At 39.3% G+C, this 13,057-nt stretch overlaps 1 protein-coding gene across 9 annotated transcripts in view; it reads left to right on the forward strand.

The window, feature by feature from the left end:
• The window catches only part of LOC132121990 (1-phosphatidylinositol 4,5-bisphosphate phosphodiesterase epsilon-1-like), a 92,380-nt gene that overhangs the window by 60,143 nt on the left and 19,180 nt on the right, over window positions 1–13,057 (forward strand). For 6 of the 9 annotated variants that reach the window (XM_059531771.1, XM_059531768.1, XM_059531770.1 and 3 more), the window contains 5 exons: window positions 5,794–6,110; window positions 8,545–8,690; window positions 10,458–10,716; window positions 11,046–11,254; window positions 12,582–12,608. In XM_059531771.1, the coding sequence (XP_059387754.1) occupies window positions 5,794–6,110; window positions 8,545–8,690; window positions 10,458–10,716; window positions 11,046–11,254; window positions 12,582–12,608 (958 nt within the window). Of the gene's footprint in view, window positions 1–1,810; window positions 1,951–5,793; window positions 6,111–8,544; window positions 8,691–10,457; window positions 10,717–11,045; window positions 11,255–12,581; window positions 12,609–13,057 lie in introns of those variants that run through there. The other 3 variants (XM_059531772.1, XM_059531777.1, XM_059531774.1) reach the window with 2 other exon arrangements.

The raw sequence follows: 13,057 nt of genomic DNA on the forward strand, positions 1-13,057 counted from the left end.
TAATATGCTTATTTGCTGCTCAAGAAACATTCCTTATCGCAATTAGTGTTAAAAAGCAAATAACAGCACTTAAAAAAAATTATTCTGAAATGTACATTTTTTAAATGTATTTACTACCACTTTTGATGAATTTAATGTTTGCTTGCTGAATAAAGGCATTACTTTCTTTAAAATCTTATTGACCCCCAATTTTAGAACAGTAGTGTTCATGAAAATACATTTTCCTAGCACAAATAAGAATGCATTTCTACAAATAACATCACAATTGGGAAAGGGAAGGTACAATTTTAAGATTCATTCATGCTGATCGACAACTACTCTGAATATATCTGTGGTTGTTATGGCTCTGCATGCATCTCATTTCCAATGAAATGGTGCTCCAGCAGTGTCACGTGGTCACTGAGTTTGTTCTGTTTGAAGTCTAGGGCTCTAGAGTCATTGCAAAAGATCCATTTCTAAGATTCGTCCCTCATTTTTACAGCAGCAAAGGTTTTTATTAAGTCTATCCACAGGGGTCAGGTTCACTCAGGAAAGCTTTTTGTATTATGGGAACTAAATCATCACGTTTTGGTTATAGTGGAACACTCATTTTAGGAGAATCGTAAAATAACAATTAAAATTGGGTTACTCAAAAAAACAAAAATACAGCAGCATGCAAAGGGAGTTTCAGTGGCGATGAATGGAGGTGGACAGGAATAGTGCACTGGGTCAGGTCATGAGAACACACTCGCTCACATGTGCTGAATGAGAGGCAGCTCTGTGCTCGCAGGAAAAATGCAAACTCGGAGACCTTTACCACTCGAGGTGAGGCATTGCGCACAGCCCAGGTTGTGTTAGACAGTCACGGTGTGTTTATTTAGCAGTGAGATTTCCGACTGCACTCATGACGTGATTTGTGTTGAGTTCATGTGAAGAAAATGGCAAACATTTCCCCTGTCAAATAAACTTTATCATCTTTTGTATATCTAGATGATAAAAATATTATATATTTATATAATATATATTATATAATATTAATGTATGAGAATCTTTGGCTTAGTGTTAGTTGCTTGTAATAAGGTGTAATTTACTGGTAGTGCTATAGTAAGTACATGTAACATGTAACAAGGACACTGTAAAATAAAGTGCTATACCAAAAGTTGTCCTCATCATTTATTTTAAATTTCACGTCAGGTTCTTTCGCAATTATTTTTTTAATGTGACACACCGCGTTTACGTCACCCACAAAGCGGAAGGAGACACAAGCGCTGCGTCCTAAGTCGCATACTGCAAGGAGTCAGCAGTGTTTTGATTTGTGGGCGCGGGCAAACGTAAAGAGAACGTCATGGCATGTGTCCATTGCAAGATAGAGCTGGCATACCACAACTATTATTCATTAATTATTTTTTGCTTGCATACATCTTCAAATATGCCATGGAGAATCACAGAAAGTGACCAAATTAGGTTTTATTGTGAACTTTTTTTTTGTTTTGTTTTTTTGCGACGTTCGAATATCATATCATTTTTATTTATCGAATAATTGGAGCAGAACGAATTTTCGAATGTTCGACTATCCGTGCACACCCCTAGATCAGAGCATGTTTGGGTACTCGGTTTCCTTGCCCTGCACTTAACACTATGTGTTGCTTTCATCTGTGAGTAACATGACCTGCAAGGAAGGAGCAGCCAATGGAGAGAGTATATGTGTGTGTGAAAGAGAGCAAGAGAGAGAGGGAGGGGAGTACGAGTGGCCAAACTGTGTGTGTGTGTGTGTGTGTGTGAAGGAGTGAGATATGCAGCGAGTCAGATTTGTGGCAGTAGAGAGCTGGCAGCTGCAGTCAGGCTGAGTTTTAATGTGGCTAAGCGCCTCTCGCCGCTGCAGCGTGAAGCAGGGAGTCAGCGAGCCGACTGTCACTACGGCCACAACCATGAAACACTCCCACTCACAGAGGATAGACTACAGGCTGCTCAGTAAGTCACGCTTCAACTTTACCATACACACAACAGGCAGTTCTGTCACTTGTGCAGTTATTTTCCATATGTGGCTAGAGCTTGGTGTCAAGGACTGAAGTGTTGTGCTTTGTTTTTTTGCTGTATAGAGAGTTAATCATGTACTGTACTTTGACAGCCCAAGGTTTTGGGTGTATGAGACTAGAAAAACACCAGAAACAACCCTAGAAACACTGTGAAGTTAATTTTTTGTAATATTTTATGTCAGGAATGTAATAATCAACAGGGAAATACGCCTTAATGTTTGATTCAGGTTGCATAATTTGTTTGTTGAGAGCTGGCAGTTGTAGTCAAAAAGTCATACAGTACAGGTTTGGAATGACATGAAGAATTAGTGATTGTCCCATTAAAGGATGGTGTTTATATAGACAGTATGTATGAAGAAGAAAAGGTCTGTGTAAATACTGTAGAAGATGGAAGAATAGGTGAATGATTTATTTTATTTGATGCTTTCTTCACAATTCAGCACTTTCTTTATAGATATATTATTAGGTTAGGTAGTTCGGGTCCTTTTAAACTGCCTTGAACCTAAATTGAAATATTAAATCAAGCTTAATACGAAACTGAGCATTGAATGAATTAAAGTGTGTGTGTGTAGTTTAATGGTACATCAACACATTGTATTAAAAAAGTGTTATCTATCTTGCTCGGTTGTGACGTTCTGTAGGCTTTCACTCTTTTGTTAAACAAAATGAATCATGCTGCTCAAGGTTATTCTGAAAGGTTTTTTTTCTTGCATCTTCATTTCAAATATTTTTCTGGAAGTTGTAGAAGAGTCTGATGGCATTTACCTCAATAACTCGCTGCAAAATACTGCAAATCTATCGGCTAATGTCTGGTACAGGAAACATTTACAGTATACTGTATGTTCATGTATTATTAATAATGTATAATTCCTAAATCACCAGATTCCACATTTTACCGAGCATTTATGTGAGTGTCATTATCACTTTTTTGTGATTTTAAATCAATTTTGTGTTAAGTTTCCCTCAGTCTTCCCTACGTTCAAGACAGTTAACATAATGTTTTTATGGTTTAAATAGGACTTCTGTCATCTTACAGGTTAGTTATTTTGCAGAAGCACTTTCTATTAAATATTTTTTCTCCATAGGAGATGGGATACTAGGCATGTTACTATAAGTCTAACTCACTGGTCATGAATCAAACATGCATAAGCCGGACTGTTTCTGTCCAAGACGAAGGCTCTTTTCTCCTGAAGCTTCTGACTGATTTTTAGACTGGCTAATGTGTTGTATCAGCATCATGTCTAAATAAATAAATACATCCTTAGATATCTTTTTTTTCCTGTTAATTGCATATTACACAGTGTGTTTGCATAGGCTATGCCTACATAAATAAATGTTTACTAAGGATGGTTATGAGAAAAATGGGATTTCACCTACAAGCAATGCTTTAATCAACACTTTTCACTATTTGTTTATTGCAACAATTCTTTTTTCAATTTGTTGTGCTCCTAGCACCTCAGCTTCTCTGTCCCAATAGTAGGATCTCGGCTGTCGTTCACAAAACGAGCGCTGCTTCCTGTCTCCTTCAAACCTGCACCATGAGTGGCCCATGCATAAAGATCAGGACAGCTCATTCGCAGCCTAATGCAGTGCATTAATTTCCTCCATTTTGCTTCAAAAGATGCCATGTGCAAAGAGAAAAGGAAACAAGGCAGATAGATGCATGTGATGGCTAATGAAATGCGAATAGATATGAGGCCGTATATTGCAAAGATGATGTGCCTAAAACTCACCAACTCTCAGTATTACTGGCTACTGGTTCAGTTTAAAGCGATACAAAGACCGCACAGCTCAGGTTTATTCAAATTTAAAGTATTTTGATTCCTTTGTAATTGCATTTCCAAGCTGAACTGCAAATAATTTGTTCATATGGTGAGATGCTTACCTAGACTGCATAGTCTTATAAATACTAACAGTATATTGGCTTTTGATAAAATTGTAGTTTATGTGTTAATTTATTATTTGTGTGCTAAGCATTTTCCTTTTATTGGGGTATTGTGCCATTAGCTTAGCGACATGCTAACACCAAAACATAGAGTTTCAAAACCGAGGTTTTGATATGATCCTTAGTGTCTTAGAGTGTACTAGAAGCACACTCTCATGTTCTATCAGAAGACTAGACTGAATACACAAATCAAACCCCTCCTGTTCCGGCGGTCACCATGGCGGCGCGTTGAGCCGAAGGAGCCTGCAAACACTGCTTTTGACAGCTGATGCTATCCAGACAAGCATGATTCACAGTATTTATATTATTTTTGCTTGACCTGCCCTTAAGCGCCATACCAGCATTTTCTGATTTTAATCTCAGAGGAGAATGGAGTAAACAGTGGAGATATGTAAATATAACGAGGCTGGTGATGTTAAAGAAATGATCCATCAGTGTCACAGTATATGGGTTATTGGGAATATTTACAACTCTGGCCTGTATGGCGCCTTCCACTTTTATTAGACTGCACTGATGAGACTGAAGTGTCACACAGTGTACATCATCAAAGTTATTTGTTTTGTCTTTTGCATTACTCTCTGCTTCTTTTTAATTACCATGTAAATACTGTACATTATTGTAGTATGAGTAGTTTATCTATGTATGTTTTTATCTTCTTCCTTTGCACTGCATTGTACTGAACACAGTTATCACCAGCCCTGTCTTGCAGCAATAAAGAATATTGATTCATATGTTGATGCGAAAAATGGTTGATTGAATTTATAAATTCCATTTTGGGGGCATGTAATAAATGTCCTATATATTGGCTCTGTTCTTAAACCTAGTGAATTGATTCACTGCCTACTAGCTATATAGGCAACTGCCTTCTAAGGCAGCATCATAAAATGCAGCGGACCCTCATACGTAACCAGTGTCTAGAATTTGTGCATCATTCAAATTTCGGTAGCACGTTATATTACAATTCTGTTCCATTGGTATGCAATATCTGGGTAATATCCCTGAACTTATCCCTAACCCTAACCCATGTAGTTACCTTATATTAACCATTACTTTCTCAGGTAAGTATATTTTGAGTACACCCAAGTGCAACCCAAATTTCTCTAGTTTTGGTTCAAAGTTCTGTTTTAGTTCCATTTATAACAAAACTTTCCAGTATATAATAAATTTATTTATCAAGTTGTCCACCACCATTTGTTTTTCTGAGCTTTTTTCTGATCTCCATGAAGGATGCATGTAAACCTACCTTAGATTAAAGCCAAGAAGAGGAATCTTGGTAATAAGATGCCTCTTTGGTGGCATTTTGCTCCCATTTCAGAACAAGCTTTGTGCCGGGTACTGTAGCTCCTGAGATGCCATAAAATGTGGAGGAGCATATAGAGGTTTTGGATTGGAGTTGGGTGTCTTCTTAGCATGCCAAACCATGCAGAACCCACTGGGCAAAGGCCATTTTATTAAAGTTTCTGTGTTTCCCCTCTGTCTCTCTAACTGCCATGCTGACAAGTGCCATAATCCAGTTGTCTGTCCTGTCTATGCTGTACTCAGTATGGTTCTGTTCAGAAACTGTAACCAAAGTCACTGCATTAGGTTTGCGGAACTTAAACCACATTTTGAGAGTACGTCTGGTTTATATATGCTCTGTTGGCTGTTACATCATTGATGCAAATCTGGTTATTTTTTTTGCTATCAACCACTAATGTTAGGACTTGAAATCTCTCTCATGTTAAGATAAGAAAAATGGCAGAAAATAGGGTATATGGTGTTCGGAGAGGGCCATTAGGTTACCGTTCCATACAGATGTTATCCAGTAAACTCCACTGTCTTTGTCTCTTCCAGAACGGCAGCTGTGTAGCTCCATGGCCAACTCCAGCATCCTCCCGTCCACCGTGACGGGCATCAGTAAGGAACTAGCCGACCTGCGGCACCTCATCCAGTTCCCAGAGGAGATCGCCACCATCCTGACAGAACAGGAGCAGCAGCTGTATCGCCGCGTCTTCCCCCTCGACTACCTCACCTTTCTCACCCGAGACCTGGGAAGCCCAGAGTGCAACAAACGCCACCCGCACCTGAAAGCCTCCTTGTCTGCCCCCATCATGCCCACTCAGAATGACCACCATAACACAGTAGAAGACCTCGTCATAAGATTCAACGAGGTGAGCATTTATTAATTATGCAGGTTCATAACAAAGTGAATGTAAGGGCAGTAGCTCTGGAAGAAAAATCCTGTTGGACACGGAAGGACATTTGTCATCATTGCAGCAAAAGCTAATCACAGGTATCTGTTCTATTGCCTTTTCTCATTCAAAGCAAGTACTTTCTTACCCAAACATTTCTGAGTTTATTGCAGTTGTATTAAATATTTGATATGAAGAGTGCCAGGGGAAAATTGTGTTTCTCCTTTTGAATGGGCCTTAAAGAAAGTGGAATGATGTCATCTTTAAGGTGCACGCTTGCCTTTAGATCAGCTGGTTTTGATTTTAAGAAACTAAATGGAGATAAAATGCATATTTGCCATTGTTGGCTGAACTCTTTAAGACTTAAAACGTAAAAACTGGTTATATTTCATGTAAAAGCAAGAATCTAGACAGTTTATGACTTGGAATAGCATGAAATAAAGATTTGCAGATGCTTACAGCCCAGACAGTCAGTGCTAGTTATGTAAGACTCACAACTCAGAAAGTTGTAGAAATCAGTCTTGTATCTTGTCAAGTAGCGTAATGCTCCAAGGAATCATCTTTCATCGTTGAATGCAGTTCCTTGAAAGTTCAATTAGAAGAAACATTGAAGGTTTCCTGGTTGAAAGGAGCTTTCTAGATCATAGGCTTCGATGTGATGTAACGCTATCATAGCATAAAGGGAATGGATCACATAACAACCCTCCCAGCATTAATCCTAGTGTCCTTTGCAAACAAGTCACGGATTTCTCCTTTAGATGAATTTGGTTTGCTTTTTTACCCTAATGATTCCTGTGGACTTATTCATACCCCAGCAATGTGTTGTGTTATTTTGGTTATGTTATAACCCACATAATATATCCCTGAAGTGTTGCCACTGGGTGTCCATGCATAGCCTAGGGTTTGTGGTCTTTTGTCCTTGTTGTGGTCAGTTGTTTGAGGTCTTATTCAGACAGTTGACCGGCAGTCGCCTTTGAAGCCCCTTCCAGGGTGCAGTGTCTCTGGTAACTCTTACGTAAGTTTTTAATGTGTAAAATCTGCTGTCCGTTCACTGCTGGCTGGCCGGGCTGTGCAGTAACTCAAGAGCAGCAGTCTAACCGGTGGAATCCTGGCATAATGACATGAGCTCCAGTGTACCGGTCTCCTCGTATTAAATGTCCCTGACCATCCGGGCCTTGGCAGAACTGTTTATGTAACTGACTGACTTACTGTGAGGTGTTTTTAGCTGCAACACACCATCACATAAATATTTGTGCTCAAACTGATTTGCTGTTATGAGCACTCAGGACTAGAGATGGTCGGATTCTGTGACATGGTGTTTAAAGTAGATGTGAGTGGGGATTGACCGTACAAAGGCTCGACACCACAATACTGGGGTGTTCTGGGTGTTGCAATTGCAGTTGATACACTGATTAAATAAAAAAACTGAAAATGTTCTGGTCATTTTCTGTCAGGATATTATCCATATTTTTATGGACATATCCATTTCTGTTAATGCAATGCAGTGCAAAAAAAAAAAAAAACACCTGTAAAAATAAAACTATACAGAAAATTCCTTTCTGTTAATAAAATATTTCTTTTCTTTTCTTTTTTTTACAGTGTTTTGAGAGGTATTCGATTGATAGGATGTCCTGGGTGGGTGCTAGTGTATTTCTATGCATTTACTGTTTTTAGCATGCTGCTGTGCAATTGCTAAATGATCTTCAGCATGCTACTATGCGGTAACTGGGATGTCCTGCGTGGTTGACACTGCATTGCTGTGCAGTTCCTAGGGTATTATGAGTGGTTTTTAGCGGAGTGGTTTCTAGCATGTTGCAATGCAAAGAGCAATGCTTTGATAGCATCACACTGTATTACACTTTCCAAAGGGAAACAACCGACACATGACTTCTTTCTCTGCATATTAAACTGACATGAGAAAGTAACATAAGAGTTTTTTTTCTAGCATTTTCATCATTTCATCATGGTCATCATTTTCCTGGCCTCATGTTGTTCTGAACCTTTAGAAAAGGTTATACCTAGGTTATAAACAAATGTTTATCACAAATTTTGTGATACAAACAAAGTTTCCTGTGTTAAATTTCAAATGTGTCTCACACAAACCCATTGTATGATTTCAGAAAACTTGGAATATACAGCAGTTGTATGGATCACTGTCTTGTTATCTGTGTTAGTCTTATGGGGCCCAGCGGGCTCAAATCTACATTTGTGCACTCAAATCTTCTTTTTTCTTTGAAATGTAAATGAAATCATGTTTGAACTCCTGAGTTTAAAACTAGAAATTTATGTTATACAATAAACAGTGTTTCTTCCAGATATGTGTGATTATACACCAATAAAGTGAGGAAGGTTTGGAGATCAGTATATTCTCTGGTTTGGGCCTCAAACTAAAGTGTGTGTGTTGTGTATTTAGGTGAGCTCGTGGGTGACCTGGCTTATCCTGACTGCTGGGTCCATGGAGGAGAAGAGAGAAGTCTTCTCATACCTTGTCCATGTGGCAAAGTGCTCCTGGAACATGGGCAACTATAATGCGGTCATGGAATTCTTGGCTGGTCTCAGGTATGGCATGATGCCTTGAATGGCTTGGTTAGAAAAGAAATAATCCTTTGAGAATAAATGGCCCTCTCTGTTTGTATTGTGTGTTACTTAACAAAGTGAGGGACATTCTTGAGTCATTAAATTGTTTTTGACAACACATTTGTTACATGAGATAGGATGAGTCTCAATACTAATCTGCAACCCAAGTTACTTTCTCTATGGACTAATTATCTAAAACTTTAGTGGGGTCATATGATGCTTTTTTAAAGATCATTATTTTGTGTTTTTGGTGTAACAGAATATGCTGACATGCTTTAATGTTCAAAAAGCACATTATTTATCAAATACTGTACATTATTGTAGGTCCTCTATGCCCCGCCTCTCTCAAACACGTAGTTTTCTACAAAGTCCCTCGTTCTGACAAGCGCAGTCTGGTCTGATTGGACAGCTGACCCAGTGCATTGTGACTGGCTGAACACCACAAGCACTCATCGGAAATGTAACACCCCTTTCCATAATCGTAAGCTTCATCTTTCAAAATAAATGTAAAGACAGTTAATAATGTCCTTAGTTTTACCATCAGTTCAAGCCTGAAAGAGGAACCGAGTGGAGTGACAGACACAGTGATGAAGCTTGTATGTGTTTGCAGAACACAAGCCACAGACGGTTAAGACGGCTGACTCCACTGTGTAACCCTGTCTCTCTCTCTCTCTCTCTCTCTCTCTCTCTCTCTCTCTCTCTCTCTCTCTCTCTCGCGCGCGCGTGATGCACAAAACTCCGCATTTGAACATTTAATTGCAAATACTTAAACTAATAACAAAACATACTGTACTTAAAGTAGCTGATTCAGAAGCATCATATTGTCGTAGCAAAGTCAGAATGACATCTTCTCCTAGGTTCATGGAACAGTCGTCCATAAAATGCGTTGCTGTTCTGTTGTAAGTAATCTTAAAGATTCCTAAATGCATCTACTTTCATAAGGCCAAATAAAGTGCTTTTGCTTTCGCCTAAATACACACAGCATCACCCTGACATGACTGCTTCAACATTAACTGTGGTTACTGAAACCACGCCTTCTTTCTTTGCATGAACATTTGGGCGGCATTACGTAAATATTTCCACATAGTGACACAGACGTGGGGGTGTGTTTAAACGAGGTGTTTGGGGGGGGGGGGGTGGCAGTGTCTTAACTTTGATAAATAATATCTCTTTGGATTTGAGACTTTAGTCTTTGCAACTTTACAGATCTTCTTCATGCACCAAGAGCTTGTAACACTCCAAAGAGAAAGGAAAAATTTAAATCACATCATATGACCCCTTTAAGACAAAATCTAAATCTGGTTGCACATAATTAGACTTACCGTATTTCCGGACTATAAATCGCACTTTTTTTCATAGTTTGGCTGGTCCTGTGACTTATAGTCAGGTGCGACTTATTTTTAAAAATTTATTTGACATGAACCAAGAGAAATGAACCAAGAGAAAACATTACCGTCTATAGCCGCGAGAGGGCGCTCTATGCTGCTCAGTTCTCCTGTAGTCTACACTGAAGACATAGAGCGCCCTCTCGCGGCTGTAGACGGTAATGTTTTCTCTTGGTTCTAAATAAATGCATGATGTATTTTTGGACTGATGCGACTTATACTCAGGTGCGACTTATAGTCCAAAAAATACGGTAATCATAGCGATTCATCAGACTTCATCCCTAAATTATGTTTTAAATTACAGTTAAAAACAAAAATGATAAAAAGCCTTGAGCAATATACATATAGTCTTATTCTTCCCCAGGTCTCGCAAAGTTCTGAAAATGTGGCAGTTCATGGACCAGGCGGATATTGAGACCATGCGTGGTCTGAAGGACGCCATGGCCCAGCATGAAACATCCTCTGAGTACAAGAAAGTGGTCAACCGTGCCCTTAACATCCCTGGATGCAAAGTGGTGCCCTTCTGTGGTGTGTTCCTTAAGGAACTTAGTGAGGCTTTGGACGGTGCAGCCAGCATTATTGGACTGCGTCCATCATTTGATTCTCAAGAAGATCCTGTTGAGGTGAGGATTAGGTGCTTCTAAAGAGTCATGATGACTAACACAGGAAATTGTATTACTACGGTCTAATTTAATTGCCTTTTAGAGTTACAATAATAATCTTGAGACCATTTTGGCTAGCTGGAGCAATTACCTTTTCATCAAACTTTTAATATGCCTGCTGAATTGCTTCCTGGCTTTACAAAAAACACATTAGAGTGATTCAACCAGGAAAAAGTCATTTTGTCACCCATGAAAGCTTTTACAGCTCACAAATCTACTCGTATCGTCTATAATTGTGGTTATTTTCTTTTGTGTGGAATCCCTGTAGTGAAGTGCTCTTTACCTTACAGTTTGTCACCGACTACAACGGCCAGCAGCACTTCCTGCAGAGGCTTGGGAGCGATGGGCTCCACAACTCAGACAAGGAGGCAACTGTCAGTAATATTCTGCAGACGATTCGCAGCTGCAACCGAAGCCTGGAGGCAGAGGAGCCTGAGGAGAAGGCACAAGAGATCTCAGTTTTCCACAAAAATTCCTTCAAAGACAAGAGCAGAAACCAGTGAGTTAACTTTGGACACTGTTTGCGAATATATGATGTGTTTAGTCTAATTCAAATATGTTGAGGCATTCTCAGTTTTCTTTAATACCACTAATAGACTCTCTGCATAGAGCTTTGGGTTATTTCTTTACACTTACCTGTGCTAACTAAGGAGATCTATGATACCTAGCATTCCCATGAATCTCAATGGAAATTGCTCGACTGGTGGAGGATCCACTAGATGTATGTGATTTGACATGTGCCATTGTTGCTCATGGACAAATTTAAAGGTTTATTTGAGTCAATTGCCTGAACTGTAAAATTAGACCTTAAGAAAATTACATCGTAGCAACTCTGGCTGTTATTTTGGTCACCACAAGAACACACAAAATTCTAAGCCCAAAAGCATCGGACAGAAAAATAACTACTTTTCAAGGTTTTTAAAATCCCCAGTTCAGCTTAACTAAATCTTATATGACAAAAAAGTTTTCCTTTTTGTGGTACTTACGATTCTTGATACAGTATGTTTGTTTTTGTTTTTTTATGAAGGTTATGGCCAGGTTGCTGTGAAATTTTATTGATCATACACAACTCACTCAAAGGGAGTAAAAGAATGAATAACTCGGTCCTGGAGGGCTGGTGTCCTACAAAGTTTAGCTACAACTTGCCTCAACACACCTGCCGGGAAGTTTCTAGAATGCCAAGTAAAAGCTTGATTAGCTGGATCAGGTGTGTCTGATAGGGGTTGGATCTAAACTCTGCAGGACACCGGCCCTCCAGGACCGAGTTCGGGCACCCCTGCTGTAGCATGTGAGTGCTCAGAGTTTATTTTGATGCTTTAAACATGTTAAGTTATAAAAAGATTTCTAAAAGCCTTCCATTGGACTGAAATGTTTCTCAGTGGAACATGTTGTAATCATGAGATTGTTTATACATGTTGACCTAGGTACAGAGCAGCACTACAAACCACATGTTTCCTTAGACAGACAGCAGAGTTTTTAGTTCTGTTTGTCCTCAACGCTGAGGCAGTTTCGTTGTCTGCAGGAAGGTGCTCATATGGATTGTTATTACTGTGTCTCTGGAGAATCTCATTGCCTTTGTTGACTCCATCCCAACCATTTTCATCTTTCAAGAGACTGAATCTTGAGCAGCTTGGCTTTGATGTACTTCTTTTTTTATCTAAACTTCTCTCCCAGTAACTCTTCCAGTTGCAGGGCTGACTTTACACCACAAATGTATCAAATTTGGGTACAGATCCACCCCACTTTAATTTCTCAAACCACTACCTTCTGTCTTTCTATTATCTACCATTGAATTCAACCCTCCACCATTATTGTCCACTCTCAAGGAAAGGACCAGGGTCAGAGCGTGTCATGTAAGTTGCCAGATTGTGCTTTAATGGTTACACTAACTGCATTGGTTTCTAAGTGAAATGCAGTGTTTCATTTGTATAGATTTCAGGTGTTTGCATTTAGAAATGCATGGATTTCCTTTCACTCAATCCACAGTGCAGAGTTGAAGCCAAGACCAGACTCTTCAAAGCCCAATTCTTTATGACACTGACCAGTATCAAAACCCTGATACCAAATCAAGACAATACCCCTCAATAATCAGCAAAATATCCAAACCCAAACCAATACAAGATTCCCTAAAACCCAGACCAGTACCAGAATTCTGAGGACCAGACCAATAGCACACCCCTATTACGCAGATCAATGCTCAGATCATGACCTTATCCTAGTACCCATGCAAAATCTGTTGCTCCATGCACCAGACTGTCCATTTTAAGTAAATGGAGAATTTTGCTGAATTTATTCCACCGTT

This window comes from Carassius carassius, chromosome 40, assembly GCF_963082965.1.
Source record: "Carassius carassius chromosome 40, fCarCar2.1, whole genome shotgun sequence".
Taxonomy (NCBI): domain Eukaryota; kingdom Metazoa; phylum Chordata; class Actinopteri; order Cypriniformes; family Cyprinidae; genus Carassius; species Carassius carassius.